The sequence below is a fragment of the Anas acuta genome, chromosome 3 (genome assembly GCF_963932015.1).
Source record: "Anas acuta chromosome 3, bAnaAcu1.1, whole genome shotgun sequence".
Taxonomy (NCBI): Eukaryota; Metazoa; Chordata; class Aves; order Anseriformes; family Anatidae; genus Anas; species Anas acuta.
The window spans coordinates 90,529,498-90,546,351 of NC_088981.1; the positions used below are offsets into that span (position 1 = coordinate 90,529,498).

At 36.5% G+C, this 16,854-nt stretch overlaps 1 protein-coding gene across 1 annotated transcript in view; it reads left to right on the forward strand.

The window, feature by feature from the left end:
* EYS (eyes shut homolog) overlaps positions 1–16,854 on the forward strand; it is an 830,760-nt gene that overhangs the window by 460,055 nt on the left and 353,851 nt on the right. Inside the window, exon 31 of the mRNA XM_068678264.1 lies at positions 6,070–6,316. Within this exon, the coding sequence (XP_068534365.1) occupies positions 6,070–6,316 (247 nt within the window). The remainder of the gene's footprint in view (positions 1–6,069; positions 6,317–16,854) is intronic.

Sequence of the window (16,854 nt, forward strand, 5' to 3'; positions counted from 1 at the left end):
TAGAAGGAACAGATTGTTGTTAATAGGATCCAGATTTATCTTCATACATTCTCAGCAGTTGAGTCAAGAAAGAAAAGTGTAACTTTATAGACTTTATCTAGTTTCTAGGCTTCTTCCCTCAGCAGAAGATTCTTATTTAACATCAATGAGAGAAAAAGTAACCCTGAAATTAGATAGAAAAAAATATTCTAAAAATTGAAGGAACTCCTGTCTATCTTCAGTTCTTCCCAGGCATCGTGCTTTTCTCTGTTGCATGCCTATTCCCTTAAGGGAACCCATGGGGTAGCTGGATATCCCAGCGCATGTTGTGGAACATGACTGTTGAGTGGTCTGCTTCACAAGGGAAGGCAGACCAGGAGCCAAGGATGGCAGCGAAGTAGATAGGGGTTGCGACCTTAGAGACAAGCAGTACCTGAACAAGGAAAGCAGGACAAGTCCAGTGATGGCAGTAACCATGTCCATCCAAAAAGTCCAGGTGCCAACAGGCAAGTCTGTGATCACAAGAGAAGTCTGAGGTTAAGCCAGGATGTCAAGTCTGCAAGGCAGGATCAGGATCAGCCAAGTACCAGGCTTGTTACAGCAGGCTTCAGCTTTATGATAAGCTATAGCATTAGTTGAGGCTCAGATAAGGTCTGATGGCAAGGGCCTGAGCTTAAATTCAGTTTCTGAGCTCAGGTATGAAGGTCAGAGATGAGTCATCTCACAAAAATCTTTCTCACAGTTTAGCTGTTTTCACAGCAGGTCAATCCAAGGTTTCACAGCTGCAGCATACCAGAGCTGACCTTCAGCAAAGGAGCTAAACCTGTGGGTGCAATGGAAAAGGGTGTGGGAGCAGACTGCAGAAAAATGATAGTCACAGGTTGATGAGGTCCTTGACAATAACATCTTCAAGTCTAAAGTATGGGAACACTGTCATGTTAATGCTTTTATCAGAGGACGTTACTAAGTCCTTTACATGTGGAAACATAAACATTCAGACTGGAACTTGCAATTCTAATCAAACTTCAGACCAAGTGCTATATTGGTAGTAGTAAATGAGGAAAGGGTTGCCTTCTTTGCCGTGTGTGGTACAAACTTGTGTGGAAGCCTTTATAGGTAACTGAAACTTCCATATTTTCTGGAATTTTACATCCACTTACAGAATAAGAGGGTAGGAGTTCCCTGAGTCTATACCCATATTTGCCACAATACAAAATTTGGAGAAGGGATTCAATGGAACCTTATAGGCATACGTCTTTCCTAGATTCTTAGTACTCGTCGTATCTGAACAAAGCAGTGGCCCTTTATTTATAAATAAGTGCCCTTCATTTATAAAAGTTATCCCCGTAGAAATCCACATGCAACGGATTGTATGGAGGCAGAGATTTTTTTTCTATATAAACTTTCCTCAAACTGCTCTGAAAACTAATATATGGAGGATAAAGACCAGTATGAATGTCTGAATTTAATGCATATAATCTAAGCTTACTGACAGACTATCCGAAGAAGGAAGAGAGTAACCCATAAGAAGGAACACACATATTTTGTAGGGTGGTTTTTGTGGAGTACAATGGACACAGTTGGTACCTCCCCACAGTCCACAGCAACTGCTATCGTTTTTATCTCCAAAAGCAGGCTGGCATTAAAAACAAGGTCAGGTGATGATGAAGGATATATCAATTGAGGAACACGGTCTATTTATTTGGAAAATAATTATATCTTCATGTTAAAAAACAAACAAACAAACAAACAAACCTCCTTTTGTTCGTTCAGTATTTAAACTCCTACACAAACAACTGTGATGGATAAAATTATGGTACTTATTTCATATTTCTCACCAAAAGAAAATTTTCTGAATGCCAAACAAAACTATCAGAGAAAGAGTATAAAATTTGCAGGAAGAAATTATTTTTTCACTCAGTGCAAAATTCTCTGGTGTCAGTGTTTCATGTTACTGAAGAGACCAAAATTAAAAATAAGTCCAAAAATAGGATAGCAGGAAGATAGGTCCATCATTATTTAATCTGAATATTACCCTGATCGTGATCTGAATATTACAGAGAGGGAATCTCTGAATTACTCATTGCCAGAAATGGGAATATTTAGGGCATTGTCAGAGACAAACTCTGGTTGCTTTCTTCCTGTGTTTTTCCCCAAGCATTCAAGATTAGCTTATTGATGATGGAGCTGGATAGATACTTGGTTTGACCCACTGAGGGAGTCTTTCCATTAGTATGTACCTTCGGCATTAACTTACAGAATGTCACAGAACAGGATCTTAAAGAATAAGAAAGCTACAAACCTCTGACGTAGCTGGAATTTAAGTCTTTGCTTTTTTTCTGTTATCCACTGTTCCATCTTCAGTCCATAGATTCTGCTATGCTTTGGGAATTTCACAGTAGAGAAATAAAACCGGAGAAACAGAAAACATATAATGTGTCTGTCATCAGTATGTAAAAACAAGGACACCTAGCATATAAACATCTCAAGATGATGGGTATTTTGTAAACCTCTGGTGGATTCTGGTTCCTAACAGTGAGTTAATGTGTGGTGAACACAGTAGAATTCCCAGAGGAATAAGTTTTCAAGGAACTCTAGCTAAAACGTATGTTAGCATACACAAATCTTCTGTGGTGTATGTACGCAATGCTATCTGAAGCATGGATCATAAAGTATGGATCATGAAGTTTCTCAGAAATTTTGAGAATAAAAGCATAGCTAGTGGTGGATGGCATAAATGTTTACTTTTTAAATTGAAAACATCTATAGAAGCATACCTACTTTCAAATGCAAATCTGCAGTATCTGCCTTCATTGAAACTGTTAAAGCATTTAACTAAAACATTTACAGTCACTTTCAAGGCTATCAAATTTATCTATGACTATTCAATGTACCCTTCATGCACAGTGGAGGTTATCCACATCTGCTTTGTTTTCGCGAGTCATAAAATCATAATAAAATACATTAAGAAGTAATAAAAATACACTAATTTGTTGCAACAAAAGTCAGAATGAAACAAGTTTTATGGGATTAAGAAAAATTATTAGGCAGAAATCTTACTCACATAATAAACTGATCATTTGTGCTTTGTATAGAATTGGAAGCAAACAAGGAAGAAACATTTTTTTTATCCTTGTATGGAAACCTATAAATCTATATATAGGATATAAATTGGCCTGCTGTTCCTTCATGTTTGAGAATACTAATACAGCAAGCGAGTTTATAGGATGCTATGAATTTACCAGTTAGCTCATCTGTTTGCCAAAATAAATTAAGTGCTTGATCAAAACAATCATGGGTGTACCTAAATCATACCAAAACCACCATTTAACCTTTTCCGTTTCAAACACTGAATGATTTAAACTACTTGTAAAAACAGTTGAATTTCTATTTCTGTGTTCCCATTTCTGCCGTTCTCTCTTGTGTGTCCTGTTGTTTACTAACATCACACACAGTGTAGTAAAGTTGATAGAGATCTCAGAAACATGTAAGTTATTTTAAGTTCTGTAAAAAAGCAAACCAGATAGACAAGAGAATCTGTTTTACTATCTTGTCTGAAGGAAAACATGCAATGAGCATGTGCTTATTAAACACTACTTGGTTTTTCTTACATATGCCCCAGTTCCAGGAAAAGCTTCAGTTAGAACTCGTCTCTCTCAGATTTTAAACATGAGATACTTTATAGGATATCAGGTTTCAGTAGTATATAGTATTCAAAGAACATACTTCTTGATTGCATCAATGTGGCTTGCACTGAGAATATAATTTCTGAGGCTAACGTAGTAATTCTTCAACGTTATCAAAACATTTGTGATACCAGTTAAATAATTTTCACAATATTTTCCTTGGTCATGCAAGTATTATATTTATGTTTCACCACTTCCCTCTATATTCTAGTGAGTGCAGAATCATAGAAATATAAAATCATATGTTAAAAGAATGCATGTGTTGAAAGAGTAGATTATCATTGTTTCTTGTTTGCAGTCTAAATAATGTTTCAGACAGTAGCAAGTCTTTTCTGGATTTAGCAGTTAGGTTGGATACAATTTGAGATTCAGATGCCTAAAATTCATATATCTGCACTTGGTACTTGTACTCATGTTATACTAAAGGAAGTCTAGTTGATATGGTCGATGGAGTACAAAGGGTTGTTTGGCTGTCCAGACACTTGAAGCCTAGATATGGGTGTCTATGCCGTTTTGGGTTTTCCCTGGCTTCCCAATACCACACAGAAGGCTGTGGGTTTTCTATGTTTTTTGCTTTACATCTGCCAACACCATCTAGCTGTCTCATAGTTACGAGACCATCCCAAAACATGGCTTCCAAATCCAGTTCTGTGTCTACATTGAGATGATTGATTATCTTATGGAACTTTCTTGACTTAAAGAGTGATCTAGTTGCCTAATGATAAAAATCTAATACTACTTGAGACAGTCTAGAATATCCAATATATCTTCATAAGGCAGTCAGATTAACATGAGGCCTGTGGGAAATCTATAACTCTTGGATTGTCAGCTGGAGCTCTGACCAGATACTTGGCAATTACAAAAATGATACGAGGCACCCACATTTAAGCAATTAACTTCCTCAGAATCTGTGTTGACTCTAAAGGGAGTTTAGACTCCTAGCATGCTTGCAGTCACTATATGACACCCACATCTGAATGTCTCCATCTTAAGACAAGTCCCAAACTTTATGTCTAGGCTGCTAAATTAAGAAATGGAGAGCATTTCCAGACACCAAAGCTCACTGAATGATTTATATTGCTAGATGTACCTGTATAGATGTAGATGAACTTGTTAGATCTGATCTGGTGTGGTTTCGACATGTGCCACCTAATACTTCCCAAACAACTCCAGTTTGTCTCTGATATATATTTCTTATTATTATCAGATGACCTAGAAGACATTCAGAGTTTCAAAGAAGACATTTGTGTTTCAAAGACTTAGATTCAAAATTATTGATGAATGCTAGCTGTTCATTTTCAAGCCCTTCCAAGGCTTGAAAATACGGCTGGCCCCAAGTCTCTCTCTGTCAACAGTTGTTTAAAGCAGCAGATACGAGGCAGAAAAAGAGCTAAAACTGTGGTTTCATTATGTAGCCTGGAAATCATGATGCTAAAATCATTTAAAAACCCCATAGATTATTAGAAAACCATGTGGGATTACATGTCAGATTATACATTGCAAGAGTTTTGTGTCTTTCAGAGATTACCCTGCATATTTTAAATAGCTATTCAAATGTGTAAGATCCCTCTAAGTTAGTTAAGTTAGCTCTGTCTCTTCACACAGCCCATTAGTTCATTACAACAGAAGTGAAAATAAAATGAACTCAGGCCTGACTTCAGCTTATATTTATTTCACACTTCAAGAATGCATTTAATTCACATAATTATTGCTGTAAAAGAAATGCCTTATTTCTTCCCTTTATTACAGACCACTGATTATGAACATTCTTAACTTATTAGTAGAAAGGATATTTCAGACTTCTCATGAATTGTTAGTCTTGATAAAAATAAAGAGTGAGTGCCAGCTCCAATTTAAGACTGCCACTGCACATTTCTAAAAGTAACATGCAAACCTAATGTGTTGAGATGGTGCTATGTGAAGATTTGGTAACAATGAGCAACAAATAATTAACCACGGGGTACGAAAATAAAGTAGAAATTTAACTTGACAATCAGAGCAATCTGTAGGTTTTCAGTCAGTTAAGTCCTCTGTATGGTTTTCTGTATCACTACATATAAACTTATTATGTAGAGGTTTTGCCATAATATGGAGATGATTATTTTACTTAATGACAATACTGTCTTTGATACTTTGCAACTACAAATTTGTGGGGAGATTATTGATAAATTGTGATACTAATTGGGAATCAAAATATCATTTAGTTGAAATTAAAAAAAATACAACTATACTTTTATATTACTTGATCAATATTTTCCAGGTTATTAGATTTTCTTTTGAAAGTATGGACAGTTTAATATAAGCAAACAACATTTTAGAATAAATAGAAAACAATAATTTGAACTACCATGACTATGAAATGCAAATTGCCTTCAAAAATGTCTTTTTAAAAATTCTCTTTCAGGGACGAAGCTGTGAGCTTAATTACAATGATTGCCTTATACAGTCCTGCTCCACTGGGTTTCTTTGCATTGATGAAATAAACAATATCACCTGTTTACCTACTATTCCCCAAAGCAAGAAAACTGAAATGGCTGAAGTGTTTCCTACTGAGATTTTAGATAATGACCTTCCAACAGCCCTAGCTGTGTCTGTGGAACTTCCGTCTAAACTTACTACCCCTGATTTTCATGCGGAAGAGATGTCCCAAGGTAAGAAGAATAAGCTTCTCAGTCATATATTTATCAAACTTCTTTCCTTACTAGTGCTTTCTGAATGGTTGGAATATTTGAAGTGTATCAATTTTCATCTTCATGTTGTTTTCCACTTCTATACTACCTTCTGTTCTTGTAATTTAATCCACTGTCCTTTCATAATTACATGTTTAAACATAATTGGAAAATTACAATTTTCTCTCAAGAATATTTTTCCCCAGCATCTTTCACATCCAGCAAGGAAAACTGCACTTAGCTTGGTTTTCAGTCTGCTTTGCAAGAGTGTAAAATCTCATGTGCGTCATATCGTGTTCATCTCTGTCTGACCCTAATGACAATCTGTCCATCTTCCTATCAAAGTAATTTGCCTTACTCCTTGGGGACTTTGGTTTTCCATTCCAAGTTCACATCTTTTCTCAGTGCTTCCTCTTCTGTGCATCCAGATGTTTTTCACTAGAAATGTCTGAAACTAGGCTCTCAACACATCTGCCATTCTGACTGGTTTTAGTGATTTTGGGGGGGAACACAAAAAATTGTCTGTATTCTTTCTTTTTAAATATCTCAGGGCTATAGTAATAGAAGTGCAACATCTTATTTTGAAGGTTGTATCTTCATTGTCACCTGTTCATTTAACTAAAGCTAGTATTGTACATATAGCATGTGTGTAATGCTGTCTTTACAGTTAGATTCAGAATTTTTGCCTATCTAGTCTTTCAGAGTATTTATTTGTTTAATATATCAGCCAATACCTGTTTTTATTTGGGTGAGTTTTAATAAACATTTGATTTGTGTACAGACTAGTATTTTAGGGATATACCTACAGTGTTTTGTTTTGTTTTGTTTTTTTGTATGTGTGTGTTTCTGTTATTTATTTTTTTTTTTTGGTTGGTTGTCTTCTTAATAGGTAATACGCCTTCTTCATGTAGGTAATGAGACTGAAAGAAATGCAGTTATTAATGCAGTTACATCCGTACCTCTTCCAAAATACCATGTCAGCTAGTTTGCTGATGTCCTTTATGGATAAGATATGTAACTCATTCATTTCATATTGATTCCCAGCAGCAGTTGGATTTAGAAAATTTAATACTTCTGTTCTGAGCGCTGCCATTTGTTCTGGTGCTGGCCCTCATACAGAATATGAATAATGGGAGGATTTGCATTTACTCAGCTCTTGAGGTCACTAAAACTGCTTCTGTGCTTGTATTAAAAATATGATTTTATATGCTTTTATTAAAAATATGATTTTTTATGCTTTTATTAAAAGTATGGTTTTTCTGTGCTTTTATTAAAAATATGATTTAAAGAGTTGTATTTACTATATAATATCTTGGTAAGACTGAATAATTTTTGGTGGTCATGTAATTTGCTGCAGACTCAGTCCAGAGCCAGAGTTGCTCCTTTTTTTTTTTTTTCCTTAACATTTTTGTCATTAAAGGTCTTAAAAAGGCATATATTTTCAGCTGAGGGATACTTCTGACCACTAATTTGGCAAAACCGAGCTATCGACTAGGAGGACTCAGTGCCACTGGAGAGTCTTCAAGTGTTTAGGATAGCAATCTTAACAGATGTTCCCTCTTCACACTTTCTTAGTTCTGCTGTTCAGGTCTCAGTAAAAATAAAGACTGGTATTGCAGTAGTACATGGCTACAGATTAAAGATCACTACTTCCTTCCCAGCATAATTATGATGCAATCTCATTTATCTCTAGTTAATAACACTTTCTGTTTTCCCTACACAAGCCTCATCATTAGAGCAGCACCAGACTGTTGTTTTATCTGCCTTAGACATGAGTTCAGTAATTAGTAGCATACCAGGGGCTGAAATAGAATTAAATAGTGAGTCAGTGCTCTCCCATGGTTTACAGTTTACAACTGCTTCTGTAAGTGCAGCTTCAATTCTCTCTAGGTTGCCTCAAAAGGGTCCTGAAGAACTGTCAGATCTTTGCAGGTTCAGAAGAACAGTGGAGATTACCAAGTCCTTCAAAAATTTCCTATTCCCCTACTAAGATATATATTTATAAACACATACCTCTTCTTATTTCATTGGTTATTCATGAAACTCAAATGCAAACATCTCTTCCTAGTGAGTCTGCTAATCTGCTAATACTTTTTCATCCATCAACCAGAGACTTGCAAACATTAAACCACAGTCTGCTGATTCTTTAAGTGAATTAAGCCAGATACGTGCAACATGTTCTATGGCTAGAATAAAACCCTCTGATGTATTCCCAGACCAAGTTCTGTGCAGCAAACAGTCTCCATCTTATGAGACATTTTGGATGAACTCAGCAATATTAAACAGCTGCTATGCACTAGTGGGATCAACTGCTGCTACTTCTGGGTATTCATTTTCTTCATCTAGCAAAATAGCATAATCAGTGGAGTTCACAGAACTGTCATCCTTGCATCCCACCACAGAAAATACATGCACCAATTGGACTGTCTGTGCTATCTTTGTATTCACAAGAATCACATACACTATTCCAATTCATACTGTCTCTTTTTCCTTCCCGTACCATCTCTTTAGAATCAACATTTTCAGCACTTACGTCCTTTAAAAAGATAAACATCAACTTGACAAAAAGATTAACTACTATCAAGCAGCTGACAACAGAGGAAATTTAACAATTACTGAAGTCAAAACTATGATCCAGTTATGGAGCTCTGTTCCTTGTTAAGTCTTTCTTAGAGGCACAGCCAAGTAGCGTATGTATTTCAAGAACTAATTTTAACCCACATAATAAATAGTAGCTCTGAGTTCAAAACAAATCTAATGATAAAATCAGGAGATTCTGAAAATATTTTCAAAAACAAACTAGCGAGTGCTCTTGATTTGTATCTTCTGATTGTAGAAGCTTTATTTATAGACTTACTTTCTGAATACTCTGATAAGTTCTCATTATTGAAATCTTGTACTAATGAGTTATCTTACTCAGTTTTATCTGCACAAACCCTATCTGCAAATGTAAAGTCATAAAATGTTAGTGACAAAGCATTTATCTTCTCACACCAGTTATCCTGCTTTCAGTTCTCCCTTAGATGTTAGCAACACCACTGGAACACATGGGCCAAGCAGACACTGCTGCTTTACATGCTAAGGAACTTCTCTTGGACATTAAAACTCCTTTACCCAGACTTCACCGTGTATCTGCAGTGGGTTCTGTTTCTGGCCCTTTTCAGCTGATGTTTTCTCTTCGGTTTCTCTTTCTGTTCAGACAACTTTTTTGAGGTGGTGGGGTGTTTTTAACAAAGATAAAAGTGTCCGTCAGGGTTGCCAGATGCTTGAAAGGGTTTTATTTTAATCAGGCAGCAGCTTGTTCAATGGATATCACACCTGCTACTGTACCTGGCACAGATGGTTGTTCTTCATGCTCTGCCATATACACTGCTAGATCAATATAGAATAATATAGAATCAGGCTGGAGGCTGCTGTAATGCTGGCAGGCAATCAGCAACTAAACAGTTTCACTTCATTACAGTAAACTTTTCAGAATTTTGGGTGTAATTTTCATTAGACTTCCATATAAATTCAGGAGGTATCTCTATGGTTACAGTATATGAGTGTTATTATTAACATGTTTAATTTTAGAGGAAAAAAATGCATTTTAATTTCTTTAAAGGGCCTATTTTTTAAATATGATATAATTAAATAACCACATCTGATTCTAAGATGGGAGACGGACGATGGCTATGTTTTTTGAAGATGGATAGTACTTTTGTAAGAGCATTACAACTCATTCAGAAAGAATACCAGGAATTAAAAGAACACACAAAATCCTGTGAATTCTATAATTAAATATTAGGGAATATTGATTGGTTTTGACTGTGTTTCATTCTGTACTTCTATAAAAATACATGCTACAAAACGAATACATGCCAAGGAGAAGTTTTTGACTTCTCGATTTTTTGATTTCAGTATTTGCTTGCTGATTTATTTAGGGAGAAAAAATGGTTTGTATCATTGATTTCAATCCCTTGAAAAACTTAAAAGGAGTCCTTGATAATGAATGTATAAAGAGGTGCCAAAAGAACAGTTCTTTTCCCTGCGAGTGCTTGCCTGGGCAGATTTAATTCTCAGTGTGCATACATAAGTAAACATCAAATTCTTTTTTTTCCTCTTTATTCTTTGATACCCTCAGAGTGAAGTAATTTGTATGGATTAAGCCACACACTTCCCAGTCGTTTCTTTCAATTCCTCTGACTTGTTTGGCACCAAGTGAACTCTTTGGGGCCCATATTAATACTACTTATTTGCTTGTATAACATCAAGACACATAAAAGTTGCCTGGATCATAAAATTGCATACCACAGTTGAGCTGACCATCCACTTCCTCTTTGAAAAACATTAGGAGGCCCAAATACACCAAAAATTACAGAAACATGCTTTTCTTTCACCTTGTCTGTAACAGCAAAAGAGATGTTTTTCTTCTAGACCTTCCTCTTACAGAGATTGCATGAGAAAGCAGAAGGGGTCTTTAGAGGTCACTTCCCAAGCGGAATAGTGTTTGGGAATTACAGGAGACTGGTATCATTTGCCATAATTCCAGTATCCACGTGTTCAAAAGACACAAACACAGATAAGTTCTGAGGTATGTGGAAGTAGTCCGTAAAAGGCAGGATCTTTCATCTTATTTTGCATGGCTAGATCTCATCTTTTCTTTTTTTTTTTTTCCTTGTTTTTTTTTTTTTTTTTTTTTTTTCACAGCAAGTTCTAAGAGAGCTTAAAGTAGCAGGGGCCTTTAGAAAAGGGCTATGAGAGATGCAATCTGTTTGGCAGAAAACATATCCTTTGCTCCAATCTCCAGGTGTGCATTTCAACTACCAGACCATTGCTTGCAGAAAATAATGCTTTGAAAAAAAAAAATGTTCTGAGAAGGATCTGTGTTCATAGCGAAAACAACAACAACAAACTCTTATGGGATTCAAGAGAATGATCAAAGTTCTTTATCACAGAGAAGTTTCTCGTAATACTCTTCAAAGTTCTGTATGCATGCTTAATATGCCTCTGCAAAATATGACCACATTCATATTGATGTGAATACTGTCTTGATCACAATTGTAATAGCAGGAAAGTTTCCACCTGAGTTTTGAAAGCTCTTCAACACAAAGATATTGAAAGAAATGTTCTTCATAGGTTGTTTCCACAGGTGTGGCTTGAACACTCAGACCCCATGAAGAAAACATGGCAGTCTTGGAATCTTTGCAGTTATGGAATCCTATGCAGTTACTGTAGTTCACTACAAAGTGCTGCTGTTAATGCAGACACCAGGGAACTGACCACATTTCAAGAGCATCTAAGCCAGCATGTATCTCCCCTTGAGCAACACTTCTCATACTGTAAGTTTAGGGAAAAAGAAAAATGAAGCACTGTTTTGGAGGCTGGACTACGTATCCCACTGTTTAACTAACCTCAAAACATGCAATAAATTACAGGAGTCACAAGAAATATGTTACCCATTTATCCACTGTCTTTCTGTCGGACTGATGGAGGCTCCTGATTATTTGCTCTTCACAATATAAAATTTATAGAAATCATTTTAGATTCCAAGACTGTTTTGTGCATAAGAACAATTCAATACTGCAGACGAATTCAACTTACTCAAAATCAAGATATTCCAAAGCTATCACAGGGCCTACACCTTGAGCTTTAAAGCCAGGTAGTTTTCCATGATTCTCCTGTGTTCAGAAGTGATTGAGCTATATATTTATTTAGTAGTCAAGTATGGTTATGACCATAGCACTCTGTGAAATTATTCTTTTCTTACATGGACAGAACAACATCTACATGCTTACTAGAATAGCCCTCTCAACGTTTCTACCTATAAATATTGACAGCAAATGCTTCCAATCTCAAATGGCAGTTACATGTATGAATCCTTGAGACCTCATTTTCACATAAATAGTCTATGCCTCCTTGACATACAGAATGCTCTAGATCTTTCCCAGAAATCTTAAATCCAAAGATAATCCACATGGAAAAGTATTCATTGGTACATCTAGGTATCTCCACCTACTGTGTAAAACATTTTTGTGAATGTGTATCTGTGGATGTGTATTTTAAGTCTTTGTATAATGCAGTACAACATCAGTAGATGGCAAAACACTTCAAAAAGATGACCAGTACTATTATTACCACTTCAAAGCTGACAAAAATGAAACACAATGAAATAATAATAATAAAAATACTAAAAACACTGAGTATTCTGTCAGTGACAGAACTGAAAACTCAGTTGTGATCTCTTAGCCCTAGCTGAGTACTCCAACAAATGTGTAATGCTATGCTGTTCTAACAGAAGATAATCCTTAATTGTCCTTGTCTACAGTGTCCTCATTCCACAGTCCGTCTTTCAAACTTCAGAGTTCACTTCAGCAAACAGTTCTTAAATACTTACTACTCATTGTTATAAGTGGCATCTTTCAGAGTAGGGTTATTCATCACTATTCATATTTGACAGACCAAAAGGAGAATTATCCGTAGATATCCAACTGAGGCTGAAATGGTCACTACAGAACAAAAATTGTACATGTATTTGTATATTACAAAGCTTATTCGACAGTGGCAAGGTACACCTGATTTTAATTGGAAGATACACTTTATTACACACTATTTACTACTCAGTCACTAAATGAAAGCCATTATATAGTACATAGAGACTCCATAAGGAACTATGTTAGGTGACATTACATCACAGAAATCCTCCCATTGAGTCACAAGGGTCAGAGTGGACACTTTGCTTTCTAAACAACTTGAGTGGGAGAGGTAAGGAGCCTTGGTGCAGCTGAATCTGCTCCTAGTCCCGGGCTTGGTCAACCGTTTATGACTAAAGGATCATATGCATTACATGAATCCTTAATGCTGCTTAGCCGAGATTTTAGCGTGATCACAAAGCACCATTCCAGCACGCTGGCATGCTGTCACTCTCCCAATCCCCTTACTGACTACCTGTGGTGACAAGGCTCCTCTCACTCTGCACAAGTTGTCTGGGCCATCCCTGCCCACGGGGAGGTCCTGGTGTGCCACCCACAGCCATGTCAGGAAAGCCCAAAAGGCTCTTGGGCTGCTCACTATTTACAGGGTAAGATGAACAGCCTATGGACACGTTTGCATACCGATGTTAGTTTCTCCCAAATTTGGCTCAAGTTGCACTTTCTTCCAAATTCTTGCAGCCCTTGGCTGTGTGTCCTCTGTCTCCTCAGGTTCCAAGATAGAGCTGGCATGGCTGGGCGTACCCATCACAGCTGCCCACAATGGTTAGCTGCTTAGGCCTGATGCTCTGCTTAACCAGGGGGTGAGGAGGAGTACACTGTCAAAGTATAAAGCTACATATGCAAGTTATATATATTGTGTAAACACATACCCTATTGTATATAAAATGTAAAATATGCTCACAAACACACTGAGACATGTCTGTACACGTACACATTCTGTACCCCTGATATAGACAGACATGTTCTATACTACCCATATGAACTGTTTATAGTTTAGTCACATTAAAAAATATTTTGTTCCTTTTGAAAATACTGGCTTTTACTTCACATCATTGAATAGTTAATTCTAAGATCAATAATTCTTCATTTTCATCTCACTAACGTGCTATATCTGTAAAGTAAGCAATGCTTCTGTTTTCTAAACATTGTGTAGATATTAAAAACAAGTAAACTTTCAATATTTGTTAATGTCATACTTTCAAATCTGTTACTTGGTCTGTCATAACTTAATGCAGAATGATCAGGAAATGAGAGAAAGGGAATGTGTGGCTAACTTTCAAAGCAGGGTCAGTTTTTGGTATGAATCCCTTATGATCTAATTAAAACGATGATAGTGGGGAAAATGATAATGCAGGTATAGTCTATTACAATGAAACCTGGAAGAAAAATTTCAGAAAGTATAGAAAAAATAAATTTAAGTCATCTGCAAAAATATCACAATCAAATATGCATAAATTCCACAATATTAGAGCATCCGTGGCCCATTTGTAAGAAAATAAGATTGTGGAAGTGTGAAATAAGTGTTTTGTATGTTGCAGTATAGAAAAACTTTAAACAAGTAAATGAATGACAAATCACACACTGTAAGGTTTGTCTATCCTAATGTATGCATTCCAATAAACCTTTCGGTATTGAATCATACATACTATTAAAAATGTTCACTCTGTATCTGAAGAGCATACAGCTGGTGTTGATCAGGTGATGGGGTATTTGAGTCTTCATAGAAGGTGAGGTTAAATGTCTACTACTGTAATAATTTAGTTTCTGACTATGTAGAAATCCTTCACATTTTCATTCATTTTATTATGTACTCTGAGTAAGAGGAAAATAAGCTCGAATAAGCCAGTCTGTTAAATTAGGTCACCTCGCTTTCATTTCAGAAATATTTTACTAACAACAACAAAAGATTTATAGTTATAAATGCCAGAGTTTTACCTATGATGGGTGAAATTTCCCTTATAGGTTGACCAAGCCTGACATCTGCGTTCTGCCTTTTAATCATCAAAAAATGTTCCAGTAATATTTAAACATTGTCTTGACTTTCAGTTGTCCTTCTATATAGAGGTTCCTTTTGCCTGATATTCCTAGGACAATGTTAGCTTGCAGCAGAGAGCATTGTGATATTGGGAAAAAAAGGTTGTGGCATACATGCCAATGACAGCAGATTTCAAGTGCCAGGAATACAGAAGCCACCTTGAGAACTGTGTCAATGATAGTCAGCAGCTCCTGTCACTCAGAGTTTCAAAGCCAGTGGGATCTAGGAGCAGATCTATGGCCTGGGACTGATCGACTGGTTTGTTTTTCACAGTAACTCACAATTCTGTGGTAAGGTTCCTGCTGTATTTATATAGGTTCAGCTTGCAGATTTTTGGACCAGCAGAACTATAAAGCATTTGTGCCTACATTCATGAGCATGGTCAAGAATATAGGCAAGAGTGCTATTCTGATATCTTAAAATTTCACTTGTGCTATGAGTTCTGAGAGTCTAGAAAGACTACGTTTAATTTTCTTTACAGAACAGCAAATAAAAGATATGAGGAGTTGCATGCAGCTGGCGTTTTGCATATAAATTTTAGAGCAGTTAGTGTAATTACTGAATTTCCTTATGCTTTGCTTTTAGCCCATATGTTGAATATATTCAAAATAAATCATAACAATAAATTTCTGTAGTTTAAAATGATAGCAAAAGTTACGGAGTGAAGAGACCCTAAGAACTTGTCTAAGTCTACTAAGTTTAGTAAGAATTTCTCTCATTATTTATTTGAACAACCTATTAGTTTGTGTAATATGAGCTGCATCCCAAATGCTGAGGTTGCTTTTCAAAGGTACTGTTACATGCCCTGGAGATAAGCAGGTCTTAGGGATGATCTGGCAGCATTCAGTAAGTAGAAACAGTGCCAATTCCTGCAGCTGAGTGGCAGAAGTAAAGCTGTTAAAACAAGGAGCTCTGGTAACAGCCACTGGGACCTGAACCAAAGAGGGGACCACAATAGGAGGGATGCACTATTGGATTCATGTACAAGGTCTGTAATTATGTGCTGATAAACATTGCTCAAACATAGGTACCTGCATTTAGATTCTATTGCGTAATGACTGGAAAGTAAGTATTACATTTACCCTTTCTCTAAGGCTGGAGGATAAAAAACATCAAGGATAGATGAGGTATGATTTTCCTTGCAAATAATAACTCTGAGCAAACTTAACCTGTATTTAAGCTTAAGTAATAAGAATTCTCAGACTTCATCCTGCTAAGAAAACATAGTCAATAGGTAAGGGAAAATAATTGTTTTCTTGAACTGGTGCATCTCAGAAACATTATCTGTTGATTGAGATCTGTACCTAATGTGGACATTGCACTGAGACAGAGGAAGCATTGGCCAAACATCATGCATAAGTCTCAGATTTGTTTTAAAATCACATCATATTTCTGTAGAAGTAAAGAGGGTAGCATTGTTTTGAAAATAAATAAAGAAAAAAATGCTGCAGATTTCTGTGATACATGCTTTCAAGTGAAGAAGTTGTGTGTTGGGGAGGGTGGACAAGGAGGGTGAGGTAGAAGAGAGGGGGACCATGTAGGTTCAGGAGAAGATAAGCCGAAGTGTGTGCACTGTGAGGTAGCAGTGTATCATAATCAGGCAGGGAAACTGGTCAGGAATGTGAGAGCATTCAGGATGACAAGTTTAGGAATGAGCCCTGAAGTGGTACAGCAGGTTATTGGCCCTTCCCAAATTCCCCTCAGTTTCAGTAGAAATGTTAATTCTAAAAGCCTCCACCATTATCCTGCTGGAAGCAAGAAGCAATATCTCTCATGAATAAAGTGGCAGTCCTCCTAGAGAGGTTGGGTCATGTCGGCTCACTATTTTACTCTTTCAGTGTATCTAATTTTAACAGGTTTGTAGAGTTGTGAGCAAGGGTGGGTTATGCACCTCAGACCTCTGACCAGGGGGTTCGTCTTGTTTCAAGTACACAGTAAATCTTTATGTACAATTATGGGAAACATAAAATGACTTCATAAGCCAATCCTATTTTTTCCTCTGATGTCACATG